We start from the raw sequence: 17612 nt of genomic DNA, 5'->3' as shown, positions 1-17612 counted from the left end.
GGGGATATTTAAACTTTGGCTAAATCCAGTTAACTGAAAGAGCTAAAACGTATCCAGGCCTGAAAGAGTGAAAATCAACTTGGACGGAAAAAAGAGTAAAAGCAGCCCTGCTATTCGTCAGGCTGGGAGGACAGACTCAGATAAAGCCAAATGCAGAGTTCACAGAGACCAGCCTTTCTCCCAAGCTCTGGCCGCAGCTGTAAAATGCCAGAACAACGCCCACTTTGAATGACCACTGCTTTCTTACCAACGAGGCCCCATAGACTTGCTTTACTGCACCCATTTTTTACAAGGGACTCCCAGATGCTGAGCCTGGCTCACGATGGTATACAACCCTTAGTGAGTCCCCAGTTCTCCTATTTCTGTCTTGGAAATTGCAACTAGTACAGAACTGACCCCCACTTCCTTGAGACCCTCCTCAGATCCTTTGGGAGGAGCCATGACCTTACAAATCTCCTCCCTCTTACAGCACAGAGCTTTGTGGCTCTTCCAGAGCCTCCCTCACTGCATCAAGTCCATAAGTCTGATTTTGTTGGACTACAGGTGTATCCCAGGTGGTCTTTGTCTGATTGAGCTTTAACAGAAGGAAAATGGCCTGTTGGCCTATATTTGGAGGAGGAGTGGTGGTGATGTTTGTTTATTTGTTTGTATTTGACTTGATTACCAATTTTAGATCCCAGGTCACGGAAAGGAAGCCAGAGGACTGACTGTCCGTGAAATTGTCTGTGATTACTTCTCATCACATTTCAAATCAGTCCCTATCTTTGGCTCCCCATAATTATTAGGTATTTTCTTGTCACAGCCCTATGCAAAGATCTAATATTATCAGTCATGCATCCAGCACAGCAATCTTTCATTGCATCAAATATAATCTCTAAAGTTATTAATAATACTGGCATTCTCCACCTAAGAAACTGGCACCAATAATTGCAGCAAACAAGAGTTGAGAGCTTTGTGACTTGATTAATGCAGTCTTTCTGATGTATTGAGCTAGTATATTCACTACCTTGAATGTGGACTAGGCACTCTCACCTTTTACATGTTCCTTGACTCATCCATTCACTCAAACATTTTTCAAGAGCCTGACTGTACTTCGAACGCTGTCCTAGGTCTCAGAACTTAAAATGAATTAGACACGGCCCCTGCCTCCAGGAAGCTTACACTGCAGTTGGGGAGAGAACCAGTGGGCAGCCAGAGTGAAGAGATGTAAAGCTCTGTTGATGAAGAGGTCCAGAGCCCCAAGCCCAGAGTGCCAGACAGATGTCTACAGGGTCTTTGAGGCAAACCTGGAGGACACGGGACATGAGGCAGAGAGGAGGACCATGAACAAATTCCCAGATCCCAAGGGAAGGGGGAGTGCTGCCAGGATGTCTGCAGATGACAGCACTGAGGAAGGGTAGGATGGCTTAGTCGGAGGAAACGAGTCACCAAGAAGTATGACGTTTGGGGGTAGGATGGGGGACAATTAGCCTGGAATACTTATGGCAGGGAGGAGGCTCTCCCCTCAAGGCACCCTGGGTACCTGGTGTTCGGGACCCTGAGCAGCGTCTCCCAGCCCACTGCCATCCCCAGGAAGTCCTCAGGAAAGAGCAACGAAGTAGGGGTACAGCATTTAAGGATGAAACTGCCAATAAAGACTGGTTTTTATCCCGGTCCAAAAGTCTAGAGAGCTCATAGGGAGGGGTGGCCCTGGAGGAGAGGGAGGTAATGAAAGAATGGCTAGAAGGACAATTCTGAGGCAGCAAGCATGGTGCTTATCTCCTCTTGAGTGGAGGCTATAGCAGCTGGCAGTGTGTACCGTGGCCAAGTATATGGGTGGGGTCCGTGGGGTTGTGCTGTTTTGAGGAGTCCTAATGGCTGAGTCACTGGGCCGTGTTGTCAGTCTGAGCAGCTAGCAGTGTGATTGGCCTGGGTGGGGGGCTCAAGGCCTTGGTAGGTCAGGCACCCTGTCTAAAGTCCTGAGGTTGAGGCCAGAGGTGGCTCTGAACCCCGTGGAGTGTTCTGGCTGCCCCGAGAAGCATCTCAAATACATTAGATGGCAATCTCTCCATTAGCATCATCACAAGCCATTCTCCTGCTTGGCAGCAAGCCATAGTAGGGCCTCACAGAAATTTCATTGAGCACCTACTATGTGTTGAGCATGTGTTAAGTACTATGTAAAGCACTGACCTAGACATTTGGGATCCATGCCCTCCTGTCCTCATGGTGTTTTAATGTCTGGGAGAGAAGACAGACCTTAAATCAGAAACTATAAGAGCAGTAGGTGGTACGAAGGTCAACTGCAGGTTACAGGAGGAGAATGTTCAGGGAAATCTGCCTTGTGTGGGTCAACAGAGTTCTGTTGAGAATCCCCTGGCTCAGCTGGATTAGAGAAGTGTAGCCCCCCAGTGTGCTACCCCCACCTACCCACAGTGGAAGCGGGTGGAACAGCCCAAGCCCACTCACGCACTCAGGATCCAGAAGAATTGCAAAGCAGTTCTTGACTTCAGATTCCAGCACACCGTCTCATTCTTTCAGAGAACGTTCACAGGAATGTTCCGGAGTAGAGTCTCTTTACCGTTCAGCTTGTCTGTTCTCACCCATACACGGCCTTCACTTCAGTGTCCCAGGGCAGCTCCTCACATCTGACCCTTCTTGCAGTCACTGGGCCACAAATCCCTCTCCTCCAGACCCTCTCTCTTCCCTCTTCTGCGTAGTCTGGTCCACAGGATCCCACCTCTTCTTCTTGGCCCCCCGTTTCAGAAGACAGCCATTCAGTTCATCCAGTTGCACGCAGCTGAGGTGGGGAAGGGGGGCCATTGGATCCTGCTGGTAGAGATGTACCAGCCCCGACAGGCTTTTGCACTATCGACCTCTCTTCCCCTAGCGTATCACAGCGTTAGTACTTGAGTTCCGTGTTAGTCAGCTGGTTGCTCACCAAGAACCCTTCTCTCCCTTTAAATCTAAGGCAGCAGGGCTGTCGTGGGACAGGGCCACCCAGGCACAAACTACATCCCCTGAGTGTGGTCTTGTTGCAGATTTCTCCCCGACGGAGGGAAGCGATGTTTGCATTTCTTGGCCCAGGCCTTTAGAGGTTGTGCTGGAGCACACACACTGGTGACAACCCAGCTTTGATGACAGGGCATCGTGGGGCAGTGATTTTCAGGGTCAAAGGCTAGAAGCTGCTCCGCTGATCTGGGTTATCCACACTGTGACTACAAGTAATACAAGTCCCATTACCAAAATGCCTCTCGTGTTTTCTAGCTCAGTGGAAGAGGACCCTATCACCTGATGAAAAGGTGCATTTTATAACTCCATCCATCTCTTACGCGCCGCTCAAGCTTAAATTCCTCTCCTGTGGCTTTCCTGCCCACAAATGCTCCTCCTCACTCTTCTTCACCTGCTTGAGGTGATGGTGAGTTCCCCCAGGAATGGTGACAAATGGTGGCTCTTCCCTTGGCCACTTCTCTTTCTGAGTCTGTAGCCACATAGTCCACTGCCCAGTTGTCCAGTGCCCCTGCGTCCTTGTAGCTGCCATGCAGTGAAGGCCTCTTCTCTTGGGCTCTGCTTTATTACAGCAATTCCCTACGTTCCATTTTACCAGTGTCTGCAAGACTAAGAGTATAAATAAAGTAAGTCCTACTTCCTTTTCCTTCAGGGTTTCTATTGATTGTGACTGAATCTCGAGGCAAATTGATGGTTTTAATATGAAACTAAAATACCAAGAGTCAGTGAAGAGATCAGAGAATTGAGCAAAAGATGAAATTGTCCAGAAGTGGAATTTTTCCAACTCTCCAAAGGGGTTTGTCTGGGCCAGGCGTATTTGTTCTTTCAGATATTGAGATACACAAGATAAATACCTTCATAAAGACTAAGTAAACCAGAATGTCTGAACATGGTGAATTGGGAAAGAACAAGAAGCCCCAAGCAAAGATGGGGGAGGGGCCCTGCTTAACTTCTCCCACTTCATCCGGGTCCCACCTGGGCCCCAAATCAAGCCCTGTATTATTTGGTTGTGGTGAAAACTTGCTTCACACTCTTCTTGCACTGGGTATGTCACCTCTACCGAATGAGTCAGGGCTGCGGTGGCAGGAATGGTAGCTTTGTAACCTCGTGTACATGTCAGCTGTGTACCCTCATCCCGTTTAACTGCTGTCCCCAGCCAAGGGCTAACTCCATGTCCCTGGGGGAACGCCCATGCTGGTGACAATATTGGAGTCAGTTGCATCTGGGTCTCAATTCTAACTCTGCCGTTTAATGAAAGACCTTGGGCAAGTATTTAATTTTTATGAGTGTCAGTTTTCTCATGCCCTGAAGATAATACTAAATGAACTACAGCAGAGTGGCAGGCTTCTCACCAAAGCTGCCTCTCCTTCCAGGCCACACAGCTAGGTTATGTTTCCAGGCTCCTTTCCTGTCAGACGTGGTCATATGACTGCGCTGCACCAAAAGGAATGGCCTGGCTCACAAATAGCCTCCCTCTTGACAGCCTCTTATGTTCCCCGTCCACTCACTGACAGAGACAGCTTGGAGGCCCTTGAGCCCATCCTGGGCAGAGACAACCGTGTGGAAGGAACTTGGACTCTGAACTAGGAACACTTGCCATGGACTGTGGGAGAGCTGGAAGTGAAATTCTGATGGACTAAGCCACCACGATTCTGAGATTTATCTGTTGCAGTAACTAGCATGACTCAAATACAATACTTAGCAGGGCTATGAAGATTAATAAAAGCACCCACTTTTGCGCCCTAAAGGAAGGCTCGGTGCAGTTTAGGTTCATCGCATGTATCATTAGGGTCCCTCATTGCATTGCATGCCCACCTTCTGCGTCACCATGTACTCTGGACAATCTTAGGAGTGTGGAAATCAAATACTATTTATAGAGGACCTGAGAGGTAAAGGTGTGAGCCTTATGGTTCCTCCAGGAGCCTGGAGTTGTTATGCTTTAACTTAATGCTGTGACTCAAGCCCTTGGTCAGCAATAGAAGCAGCTTTCGTTACGGCAAGTCCCTTTGGTACTATTTGTGAAGTGAAAATCATCTTTGGAGTGTAATTCAAGACAACACTGTTGAGTGCTTGCTGTGTGCCACCACGCTAAGCCCCTTCCATGGACCCCTCCTCCGTCATCACAAACACTATGCGAAGGTGCTATTATGACCAACCCCATTTTATCGTGGAGGAGCCTCTGAGGCACAGGGGTGGGCAGTGAACAGCCCAAGGTCAAGGTCCCCAGCTAAGAAGCGGGGGAGTCAGGATTTGAAGGCACCCAGTCTATCCTAAACTCACGTGCTCAATTCTCAATAATAACAAGATGGTTGGGGCTAAAACAATACCCCAGAACAGTATTTAAAAAAATATATATATGTGCCACTATTTTAAAAATGGACCGATCTCTCCCCCAAGACTTTCCAATAAGACATGAAAATGTGTCAATGCTACTTTATTGTTTATACAACTGAATATTCTAGTGAGCACAGAGCAAGAGGATTATCTTTAAATATTGCTCACAGAGAGAAATTTGACATTTGTTCAACATCACTGCTGGGTTGCCTCATCTGATCCAGCTCCCCTTTGCCACTGAACTCTGAAAGAGAAAAGAAAAATGTACAACTCAGATGAAATCATTCTCAGGATCGAGACGAGACCCCACAGGCATGTTAATATATAACATTATTAAATTATGCCTCAATTTGATGTATCATAAATGCCCATAATCGTAGGTACTTATAAGATTTGGTTTCGCTGTGTCTTATTAGCCCATTAGGTCTGTGTGCGTGCCATGGCCTTAGGGAACACCTTCCCTTTGTCACCTGGGCAGCTCTGTCACCTTGGCCTGCTGGGGCCCTGGCGGCTGCTAGCAGATCAGGGTCAGCTCCCGGACGAAGGCTGTGATGCTGCCACAGGACCGTGGCCTCATCTCTCTGGGACTCACATCATCATGAGAGACAGGAGGCCCAGACCTACCCATGGGCGTAGACTTCTGTCCACAGACCCAAAGGCCAGCAACCTCCCCAGACTGAAACTTGGGAGTCAGAGCATCACTGAATGGAGGGAATGGCCTAGGCTGGCTGTACTCTGAAGTGTGCCACTGTAGGGAGATACACTACCCTCCCAAGCAAGCATGCCAGGGTGGTTGTTTCCTATCAGAAGGGCCAGGGGAGAAGTCACCAGGCATTGGCTGGAGCTTTCAGCCCCTCCCAGGTACTGCTGGGGTCTGCACACTTGCAAAGAGCCGGCCTGATGTGAAGTGCACTGTTTGCCTGGGGTATGTTGCTTCTGCCACATTGGTGGGGGCTCTGTGGTTCTGAGAGCAAGAAAGGGCAGGTACAAAAGGTCCTCGGGTTCCACGTGGCCCCCCTTTTCTTTGAACTATCGCCCCTTTCACTGCCTCTCACTCGCCCCAGTCAGACAGTTACCATTTGCTTGGAGGAGAAAAGCTGCAATGAGCTGACCTTGGACTATCCTACTGAGTGTGATCTTCAGTGTTTCTTCCATTCCTTGGCTGGAAAAAACAAAAAGGAGCAGCTTACAGACACTGAGACAAAACCGCTTGCAACCCCTATTTCTTGGTTTCCTATCCTTTCTCTACGGGCCCTAAGGCCTTGTTCTCCTAAGTTGTCAACAGTCTCCTTGGGGGCTCCCTGGTGAGCCCCAGCCATGTGCTGGTCTGTAGGTCTTGCATGGCAGAGTAGCAGGACCTCTGCTGCTCCCCCAGCCCAGACACTGTCCCCACCCCACCACTCCACCCCTTAGCCTCTGTTTATGTGGCAGGATGGTCCTCAAACCACTCCTCACAGGACTTCTCACCCTAAAGACATCATACAGACCCACTGTTTCTCAAAGTAATTTCCAGAGAACAACCACTAATAGGTCATGCAGGTCAAAAAGGTACATGGGGGTGGGAAGCATTTCCATGGACAAAAATGTTTGGGAAACAACGTATGATTAAGTCAAGTTAAACAGGTTGCTTCCCACGGGACGCATTGTAAACCCTCAAGAATGTGGGGTGCCGTGTTTTCAATCTTATTTGATCTTTGCATAGCATCCCTTAGCACCAGTGACCCACAGAATGCAGTTGGAAGGGCACAAGTCCAGTATGATTGCACAGTTTTCTGATACAAATGCTTAAGATCTAGGGGGTGAAGCATAGCTAGTGACTGGCCAGTCAAAAACTAAAAGGCAACTCTCTAACTCCTTGACCTTTGCAAGAGACTCCGAGTCCCTGGGAAGAAGGAGAAAATGGCAGTTTTCTTGCCAGTGTGTTTTGGAGCCAGGTATCCAGAATCTGCACGGACTCAGACTCTGGTTGGCCTCCGTGTCTGTCCATCAGCAGAACTCCCACCTCCAGTCCCTGTGTCCCAGTCCTGGTGCTCTCAGCCTGTGTCCTGGTGGACCCCTTTCCTTCACAAGGATTGTTTGTAGGAGGAGACTTTGAGAGTCCCCCACTAAGTAAAGGGTGAGAGAGTCCCCAAAATAGTTCACCAGTTTTCTGGGGTGGTCTGGCTGGACTCATTCTGCAAGAAATCCATAATTGGGGTGGCAGGAGGAAAGTAGGGTTAAGAACAGAGAAGAGGAAACATGTTATACCCTGAAAAGGAAAAATGGTCGTCCCCAGATGGCAGCATGACCCTGCAACATAAAAACACAAAGCATTACGCAACACGTTCGCCCGAGGTCTCTGAAAGATGTCTGTGGCAGCGGTTTTCCAAGTGTGGTCCTCAGACCGAAAGTATCAATCCCACCTGGGAACTTGCTAGAAATGCACATTCTCGGGCTCCTACTGAACCTCTCGATTTTAACAAGGTCCCCAGGGATTGATGATGCATTGTCTACTGGGAGAAGCACCGGTATACGGGGTCTGCACCACTTGTCATACCTCTCCCCAAGTTGGTACAACTGGCATGTAGTCCCCTGAGCCAGAGAAATAAAATTCCAGGAATTTTACTCATCTGCAAGACTAGAGATGAAGCATTCACAGCCAGAGGGTTGTCCCATGATCCCTTTCGGCCCCGGGACAAGGCCAGGGAAACCTAAAATTAAATGCTCAGCCTCAGAGAAGATTTTCAGGAACATACTGGGAGACCAGTTCTTTCCAGAAGTGCTGTAAAGAGGCTGCAAGTTGGCCCAGCTCCAAGCACTTCCCTGTCCTTTACTCCTAGCTCTTTCTTGTGGGAGGGGGTTATTCTCCACAGGGCTTCCATACCTTTTTGGTAAAGTCCACTGCCGCAGCCCTTGAATCCTGCGAGGGAATGAGACATGGGTTACTTTAGCAGGAACCGCATGCTCGAGGCTTGCAGTCGTTCTGCTGTGGTCCTGCACCTCTCTGGTTCCACTCTAAGGCAGCCAGAAGTCAGGTGCAAAATAGCAGCTCAGGAGAGCAGCAAACCATATAGCCAATTTCGATTTCTGTTAAGGAAGGCCAGCATGCTTCCTTGATTGAGTTCTGTTTGCATCCAGGATGGTGTTATACAGTAGTACCTCGGTTTTCAAACGTCTCCGTTGACGAACATTTATGAACGCTGTAAATTTTATGGATCTATGATATCATTAGATAGTAAAATTCATGCTAAACTTGCAGTTTTAGGGGTTGATTTAAAGGTCTGGAATGGATTAATCCATTTTGCATCACTTTCTATGGGGAACCTGTGCCTCGGTTTTTGAACGTTTCAAAACTCGAACGGACTTCCAGAATGGATTACGTTAAGAAACCGAGGTACCACTGTATTTGCTTCCTCTTCCCAGCAGCCTCAACTTGAAATTGACCCTTGGTTTAGGCACAGGTTCCAGGATAAGCCATTTCAGCTTCTGCAGCTTGTCTTTGCCTATGGATGTGGCCTAAGACTCAACCTGGAAAGCTGGGGTTAGCAGCAAACCAGAGACACTGCTCCCTGGGCTTAGGATGACCAACTGATTTCTCAGGAACTGAGCAGTTTCCTGGGGTCTTGGGACTTTCAGAGCTCAAACCAGGAAAGTCCTAGGCACACTGGGATGAGTTGGTCACCCTGCGTGGGCTCACAGTGTCCAAAAGAAGTTTTCTTTCATTTTTCTCTTCCTTCCTTCCTTCCATCCTTTTCTTTCTCTCTCCCCCCTCTTCTCTCTCTCTCTCTCTCTCTTTCATGCAACAAAACCTTGATTAAGAATCTGAACATGTTCAGCTACTACGGAAACTGGCAGTTTCTAAACTTCATATGGACAGAAGCAATGGGAAACAGAGATATCACCAAGGCAAACGTTCATGCCAAGAGGAAGAGGAAGGGACAGTGAAAGAGAGACATCAACACAAAAGCTAAAATGTGGATGAAGAGCTCAGAAGAGGAGAGGATGGAACCATGCTGGGCCAGCATATAAGGAAGGTTCCACAAAGGAGACTGAGGCTCCAAGGTTAAGGAACTTGTGCAAGGTCAAAGGGCCTTCCCGAGGGGGAGACTTAGATTTCTGGTGAGGATGCAAGTGAGCCCCAAGGCGAGGACACGCCTTTACCCTGCTTAAGTGAACTTTTAGGGGCATAAAACACAGTGGAGGAAAAAAGCACGTTGGCTCTACTTCTTGATCAGGAATCAAATTTATCTCCGAGCTGAGGACGCCTTGTTTTTCTTTGTCAACAATGTCATTCCATCCACCAGTGCCTCGATGGGTCAGCTATACCAGGAACAGCACGAAGACTTCTTTCTGTACATCGCGTACAGTGACGAAAGTGTCTATGGTCTGTGAAGCTGCTGCCCCTGCAATGGGGGGAGGTGTCCCATTCTACAGAGAGAGGTGGCCCCCTTTCCTGGACCACCTCCTCCTTCAGGCTCAATCACCACCTCCCTTCTCACTTCCTAATGTCTGAGGCTCCTTTCCAGACCCTCTTAGCAGGAGGGTTAATGGAGGGAGACGGCCTCTGGTACCTCCCCTTTCCCCTTTCTTCCCCCTGTTATGCCACCTTTCCCACTACTCTGCTTTAGACTTCTTGATTATCAGTCTCTGTCACATCCAGTGATTGTTTTGGTTTCTGTTCCCTTTCTAACTGCCCGAGGGGCTCAGAACCCCAATAATCCTTTCCTTTCACTATCTTTTTGGGGTAGATGGAAGGGACTGAAATTGTGGGGGGAAGGTAAGAGGCACATCAATAAAGAGGAAACCAAGTTGGGGGAAAAAAGAAAAAAGCACATACGCGCTGTAGAAACCTTTTCATCCTCCCGTTGGCGAGCTTGGCGGCCAGACGCATTAACGGGTGCACAGGAGGAAACTGCAACACAGAGGGGCCGTGAGCGTCAGACTCAGCACTGGGACATAGCCTGGGGTTATGTGCATCCTTCCCACTCACTCCCTTACAAATGGGTTTCATTTTCAGAGCAAAATCCATTTCCAGCCTAAGCTTGACATTTTATGTTTTCAATAAAGAATCACCTGCCTTGATAGCAGGTTTCAATTCCAACCCATCACTTAAATATATTCCCTTAGGATACATCAGACTTTCCATCTGCATTGACCGCATTCATTCCGCCCTCTGGTGTGGAGTTGTTCCGCAGAAGTATCTCCACACAGATCTTTTCTCACTCCCCAGGTGCGCTCTCCTAATCGAAGGGACCAGCCCACAGAGCAGCACCCCTAACCCTCTCTCCTGGATGCATTTGGTTTTCCTGTGTGTGTGTGTGTGACTGCCCGTACACACTCAGACATTAACACCCGGGTCTTATCTAGTCTTGTGAATTCTCCCTGAGTAGTGTGGCTCGCAGTAAAGTTAACTTGTGCCACAGAACAGGTTTATCTTTCCCCTCCGTTGTCCTTTCTCCCTTTGCAGTGTCTTTGGTCCTTCTTGATAATATAACCATCATTACTGGATTCCCCATTCCTGAACCTGTACTACTGATGAGTCCTTGCCTCTTAGGGAAAGAAACACTTTGTTAGGTATTTGTCTCTTAAGCATCTTCTTGAAGATTTGGAAAGCCTTGATTATATAAATAAGTGACTTTCTAATGGTAAAATTTCAGGTGCTGTGACAGGGCACCTCAATTAATTTCATTCTATGATCTTCTTAATTTTCCTCAAATCATATCTTGCAGAAATTCACTTACACAACCTGCTCCAAGGGTAACTCAAGTTTATACTAAGAAAGTTAGCCGTGATGCTTCTCATTGGCCCAGCACACACACGCCCTTGCTGGTTATGGAAGAGGCACAGCCATGCATCACTACAGGGGGGAGGTGCTTTGCACTTCACAAAGCACTTTTCAAAATTGAAAAACAGAAAGTTACATGGAACCATGTAAATAGACTTCAGTAGTATTTTCCAGGGTCTTCTTGCACATCTGTTTGAGTGTATTATAAAAAGTTATTTCTTATTTTTCCTTTTCCATAATTTATTCTCTAGCTGTTTAGATTTGTCAGCCTCCCCCACTTGCACTCCAGAGAGGGAGACCCATACTCCCTGCAGCCCCAGGAAAAGGCACCTTGGAAGCTATTGCACAGAGAGTGTCTGAGGCCCCCTGCTTTTCTACTGATCTGTGCATATTAATTAGGAAGGGAGAAAAGGCATGCAGAAGACAGGGACTTTTACAGAAAGGTGATTATGATACAATACTGACCCCAATTTTAACTGGACGTGTTGGCTCCTGAGTTCGGGAGTAGTGAAATAAAAACTGAATAAGAGAACAAAAGTTGATTTTAGTATTGAGTGTCACTTCCTATAAAGTGGAAGTTGCATGTCTTTGCTACTGGGTTGGGCAGTACTCACCCTTTTGTATATGTCGTGTTTATCCTGGGAAGAGAATTGTGAGGGTAAGTTACATGGAATTTTACTGGGGTGGGCAACTGACAAGGTTTTCAGTATAAGTTACACAACAGACCTTGTTAGATTTACCTGAATACTATGAAATCAATTCGCAAGCTAAAAAGACATTCATTACACAGACTTAATAAGACTATATAGTTGATACTGGATCTTACAAGAGAAAAAAGTTCCAGCAATACATCATTATTTTAAAATTTAATCGCATTTTACCTTTTCAATCTGTGCATGGAAAGCATACCCTATGATGCATAGAAGTAATACCATAATCAACTTCTAGATAACCATTTGACTAAGGGTTGGAATAATATAATGATTGCAATTATTTAATTTGCTGCAGGGTGTGCCCTAGAATTCAGCTTTAAAAAAAAAAATGGTTGGTTCAGATTGACCTTTTTCCCTAACACTTCTTTCCTCAAAGCTTTCTCCATGAACCTTCAGTGTTCTTGCAGAAAGCACAGCCCTTTCGTCTCTAAGTCCCTGTTAGAGCACCACCTTGCGCTTATCTGCATAGATGAAAGCCCAGGAAGAGCTGCGTGGGCAGCACACTGTCCCCAGGGGTGCTGTGAAGGAGGCATCTTACCAAACGAAGCACAGAGTCCTATGTCTGGATGTTCTACAACTGCTAGAGATGGTTACTGGGGACGAGTTTTACATGTGCTGATCTGGCTGTCACTGATCATTCACGTTTAAATGTTCTCAATCGGCTCAAACTTCAATTAAGACAGAAATGAAGGTTTTTAATAACATTTCTAATTGTGTTGCTGTGAATATGATTACATTTTCCTACAAACTTTGTGGAGAGCTTTTGCAGTGGAACAGGCTGATAGCTCTCTCTCTCTCTCTCTCTCTCTCTCTCTGTGTGTGTGTGTGTGTGTGTGTGTTCTGAAAACTTACTGGGAACACAGTTGTTTGTTTTTTTTTGGTACCATGTTCATCAATTTTACACCATTACTTTTCAGTCCCCAAAATAAGGACTATGAAGATGTTTTTCCAGTTACTAAACATCACTGTCCACGTTTTATATATACCTTCCTTGCTGTAATGTTCTCTTTTTAGAGAAAACAGAACGTGTTACAGTTACCCATCTTCGTCCTATTTCCCTCACCAGAATATGCGTTCCACGAGAGCAGGCACTTTTGCGTGGCAGGCTTTCAGTAAATACCTTCTGTGAATGGATGACTAGCAGGGCTGTGTTCACAAGAATCTGTTGCCCTTTTCCCCATGAAAACCTTCTGATCCACAGTCATAACCAGAAACACAAAACACGAAGAGTTTTGCAGGTGTCACTACGTTGCAGAATGGAATGCTTTCTGAGTGGTCTTGAGATAAGAGCTCCCTGGAGACACAGACCTGGACTTCTGGGCACCATGACTGGAAGTGGATTTGGGTCACTCATCTAGACATTGGATAGTTGAGGAAACCAAAGCCCCAGGAGAGGACGTGACATGCCAAAGGTCAGCCTGGTCTCTCTATGACTAGCTTTAAAATATTGGTAGTTTTGTTCATGAGCAATGCTTTGCTCTCCAGCAGTTGGAAACAATGAACAGGATCAGCTTTGGGGAAATGGAGACAGTGGAAGGAAATTCATTTTAAGTGGGCCTTTGCATGTGGGGACCCACACAACACAATATGCAGGTGGCACATGTGACAGCCACACTTCCACTTCCTCTGCTTACGCAGGGGACCTGCTCACAGCCTTCACGTGAGGGACAGGGAAGCCCCATTGTTGTGAGGCAAGGAGGCCGTGGCGAGGAGATGGAGAAGTCTGAGTTCTCACCCTGAATTTTGGTTCTGAGTAGCAAGGTGGTAAAGGTTAGTTCTACAGATGAGAGATGTCAACTGTCTTCAAACATATGCATAACGGTAAACTGAAAATAAGAAATTGGCATGGCATATTTATGAAGTTTAGGAGAGAAAGTGATGTTTGAGTCTTGAAGAATAAAAATGAGTTGCATAGAGAGAGAATGGTGACAGCTAGCACCTAAATGCTGTCACTTTCCATGTTCTAGGCCCTGTTGGAAACATTTCACAAATATCAAAACAATCCTCACAATAATATTGTCAGGCTCATAAGACTATTATTCCCATATCACAGTGGGGAAACTGAGACACAGAGCGATTAAGAAACTAGCTAAGGGTAAGTAAATGCGGCCTTTGAACCCAGGTTCTTTTGTTTTAGAGCCTGGGCTGTTAACCACAGCCAGCAAAGGAAAAGCCTGTGCAAGATGTAAGAGCCTGGTGCGTGTGGGGAATAGTGAGAAGTTCAACGTAGCTGGATCTTGGTGAGCTGTGGGCTGGGGGAGGTGAGGGAAGAGGCGATGTGGCCAAAGGTGAAAACATACAGTCTGTGCTAAGAATCATGGACACGACCTTAATACCACCCTCTATTGAATCAACATTTACTTTGTATCCATTGAAATACTTACGTTGTGGTTAATATAGTTACTGACAACAGGTCCTTTACATAAGATCATTGTTTTGGAGAACTAGGATATCAATTTGTAATGTAAGTTATGACATAAACAAATAATGTAATTAGATATGTATATGTGATTATGATCATTGTAAGACTGCAGATGAACTACAAATATTTTACAGAATTTATATTTAAGAGATTCACTTGTTATTTTCTAAAACTATATTCTTACACACTCACACACAATTCTCATGTAGGTAGCAAAACAGTGTGGTTATTACGGAGATCAATTACAACATAAATATGTACACTGTTTTAACTAAAAGAATTATATATATATATATATATATATATATATATATATATATATATAGCCTTAGGTTGGCTAGAAAGAGTTGCCCAATATGCCAGCCGCTAAAAAAAATAAGAAAATTAAAGATAAGTATAAATCCCTTAGCCAATAGAATTGTATTACAACACGTAAAACTCTAAAATTGTCCTGTTTATGAACCTTGCATTATCTTTTCACACACTGGCAGTGAATTTCAACATAAGTCTCAGGATGCCTTAAATGAGGCCATAAAAATGACAACAGTGAGTCCTGCTGCCACCAAGAATCTGATCTTAAAATAGTTTTACGTGAACATTATCCATATGGTATTTTCAAGGCCAAGACTAAATAAAAACCTCACATTCTGAACAACAATGTACCTCAAGTTGCACCATATCCAAGCCATCTGGAGAATCAGCTAAAGGTCGAGGAAATCCTATTGTGAGAAATCATAAAAATATCAATTAGGAGAAAAGAGGAGATAGCCTCTTTTAAATTAACTGTTAAATCCATACCATGAAAAACATATAGAGATTCTATAAATACAATGTTGTTAAAATAGGATTGACAAAGAAAACATACTTTACCTTCCACTAGCCGATCTGAGATTTGTATTAAAATTAATTAAAAATAGCATGTTTTTAAAAATTTACCAGGAGTTAACAGTACAAGAATGAGCAAGTCAAAAAAAAACAAACAAAAAAAAGCAAAAATGTCTGTGTAACGACTTAATTTGTAAATTGATAGAATTCATAAGGATGGAATATCAGGAAATGGTGTCAAAAAGTACATGTGTCAGAATCACTCTTGGAACGTTTAGGAAATATGGATGCCTGTCCATCTTCTTCATCAGACTCTCCAGGGGTGGAGTCATGAGGAAGGTGGCTACCAGGATGCAGATGGATACTGTACCAGTCAGCCTTTATCAGACTTAAATGAAGCCTTCTTTCCATTTGCATGTGATACAACACTTGTAGGAACAGCTAATATTGCAACTGAAAAAAATGAACTGGATAGATCAAAATTAACCAGATGAAATTAAATGGGATAAATACGAAACCCTGAACTTAGTCTTATTTTGCATATGCCCAAATGGCAGAACTAGAGCTAATGGTTAGAAGTTACATGTGATCAGATTTCAGCTTAGTGTAAAGTAGTTTTTGATGATTGTTGCCACTCAAAAATGCAACTTAGTTCAAGCCAATCCTATAAGGATTTATGAAAAGGTTCTGGATTAACTATACAATGATAAAGACCATAGGGACCTTACCCTCAGGGAGCATAGATGAGGGAGGTGAATATAAATATATAGACCAATAAAGAAAGGTAATACAAATTTACAAAAGTTTAAGGGAGATTCTGTTGGAGCCCAGAGGAGGCAGCTACTGGCTGTCTTAGGCTGGTAGTGAGTTGAGTGTCCCTGAAAGTAATCAAAGAGGCAAGCCGTAGAGGCGATCCCTGCTCTCCCTGGGAGGTTAACCAAAGGACCTCCACAGTTTCTTGCAATGCCTAGGTTTTGTGATTACACTACAGGAAATGGCAAAAAAAAATTCTGTTTGAATATCTTCAAAGATTTTCTACCCCCTTAAATCAAAATTCTAATAGAAAATCTAAAATTTTGAAATAGTTCGTGTTTCCAACCATAGCTGTTCTGCCACCACATTCTTCCCCACATCAAATGGAGGGTTACTGGAGATGGGTAACGGATTCAGACTACTGACCCTATATCTCATCCCTGGTTCCCTACAAATGCACTGTTCTCAGAAGTTGATGAAGCAACGCCAGTGTTTGGTCAGCACCTCGGACAGCGAACCCACCCAGGAAGCCATGGGGTCTTCCCTGGGCTCTTTGGGATCCTGCTTCCTGGGAGCCCACAAAACGGCTATGAAAAGATTCCTTCTTCCTGTGCCCTCAACCCCCAGTCCTTGGGACTGTAAATTCAATTCTACCATCCCTTGTTCTGTCCCTTCAGGATTCTGGGAGCACAAATGGCTAAGAAGTTGGGATTTCCCCAACTCATACCCCTCACAGTTTCAGCGGCACATCCTCAGGAAAGCCCTGGGGTAGGTGCTGTTTAAAGACAGTTCCACATGGGGAAAGTGTCTTCTGCTAAAAGGCTGCAGCATCTAGCTTTGTCCACCCTCTCTGAAGGGTTAGACACAAATGAGAAGCCAGAAATTGAAAGGGTGGAAATGGGGGTATGTGAGGGAATAAAGTTTGCCTCCCTCCAGAACTGCCCTGAAAGATCAAGGTCTGTCTCAGTCCTTCTTAGAGCTCAGGCCAACTGGGGTCTGATGAAGGAGTCCCCTTACCTGAGGAGGGAATCTGTAGTAGGCAGAAGCAATAGATGGCTAAGATGGAAGGGAATTGGAGAAGAAGATGTCTCATCTTCAAAGTCCAGTTTCTCTTTGCTGGCCACAGATGTGTGCTGCTAGTTGAACATTTCTTGAAGTTCCGCTTGCAAGAGGCAACCCTCTGACCTGCAGCTGATAAACCCAGTAAAGAAGGTGCCTTTATTTGCGACGCCCTGGAGCCCATTGGCTGAGCACCAATCAGCTTTGCACAGGAGGACCCCCGCTTTCTCATAAATGTCACGCTGAGCCCTTATTTGTGGAATAATATCCTCCTGGTGTAGACATTGTAGAGAGTCATCTTTTCAACCCGCCAATAAAAATAAAAAATGGAGAGTCATAATTGTTATTCTATAGTGGTTTGAGAAACATTTCTGACTCAAGAAAAGCTTTTTCTCTTTTTTCTAATCAAAGAACTGGACATAAATCTATAAACTCGTGCATGATGAAGGCTTGTTTCCAAAGAAACTGTTTATTTTCCATCATTGACAGAGGATCTTTTGTAGTCTTTGGTGCATCTGAGAAGGACAAAACTGGGAGTCCTGGATGTAACATTACAAGAAACTGAAAAGGTCAATTAGGGGTCTTTAAAAATAAATTAAAAAATATATATATATATATACACACACACACACACACACACACACACATCATGGTTGGAAATAAGACTCCTTAAGGTTTCTCCAGCTAGATTTATATGACTAAGTTAAATATATCCACTTACGTCAGTATTCAAGAAAACATGACAATTTAATAATAA

General features: G+C 45.2%; 1 protein-coding gene across 1 annotated transcript; it reads right to left on the bottom strand.

The window, feature by feature from the left end:
- Positions 1-5126: 5126 nt before the first annotated feature.
- Positions 5127-17019, bottom strand: NMS (neuromedin S). The gene is made up of 9 exons (XM_074332393.1): positions 16814-17019; positions 14882-14937; positions 11698-11721; positions 11549-11602; positions 10136-10210; positions 8183-8218; positions 7567-7608; positions 6396-6481; positions 5127-5563 (listed from the first exon to the last, which is right to left on the bottom strand). The coding sequence occupies exons 1-8, from the start codon at positions 16887-16889 to the stop codon at positions 6443-6445; spliced, it is 402 nt and encodes a 133-aa protein (XP_074188494.1). The 5' UTR covers positions 16890-17019; the 3' UTR covers positions 5127-5563; positions 6396-6442.
- Positions 17020-17612: the final 593 nt, after the last annotated feature.

This window comes from Rhinolophus sinicus, linkage group LG05 (genome assembly GCF_036562045.2).
Source record: "Rhinolophus sinicus isolate RSC01 linkage group LG05, ASM3656204v1, whole genome shotgun sequence".
In the NCBI taxonomy this organism is placed as follows: domain Eukaryota; kingdom Metazoa; phylum Chordata; class Mammalia; order Chiroptera; family Rhinolophidae; genus Rhinolophus; species Rhinolophus sinicus.
This window is presented reverse-complemented; position numbering and strand designations above follow the sequence as displayed.

Bases quoted from the DNA above. Each gene is read 5' to 3' on its own strand.
- NMS (XM_074332393.1), bottom strand. From the start codon at position 16,889: ATGAGACATCTTCTTCTCCAATTCCCTTCCATCTTAGCCATCTATTGC. The intron at 11,722-14,881 runs GTACATTGTTGT...TTCTCTTCCCAG, and splicing joins TGGATATGGTGCAACTTGAG to GATAAACACGACATATACAA. The intron at 6,482-7,566 runs GTATAACATGTT...TGTTTTTTCCAG, and splicing joins GACCATTTTTCCTTTTCAGG to CCAAGGAATGGAAGAAACAC.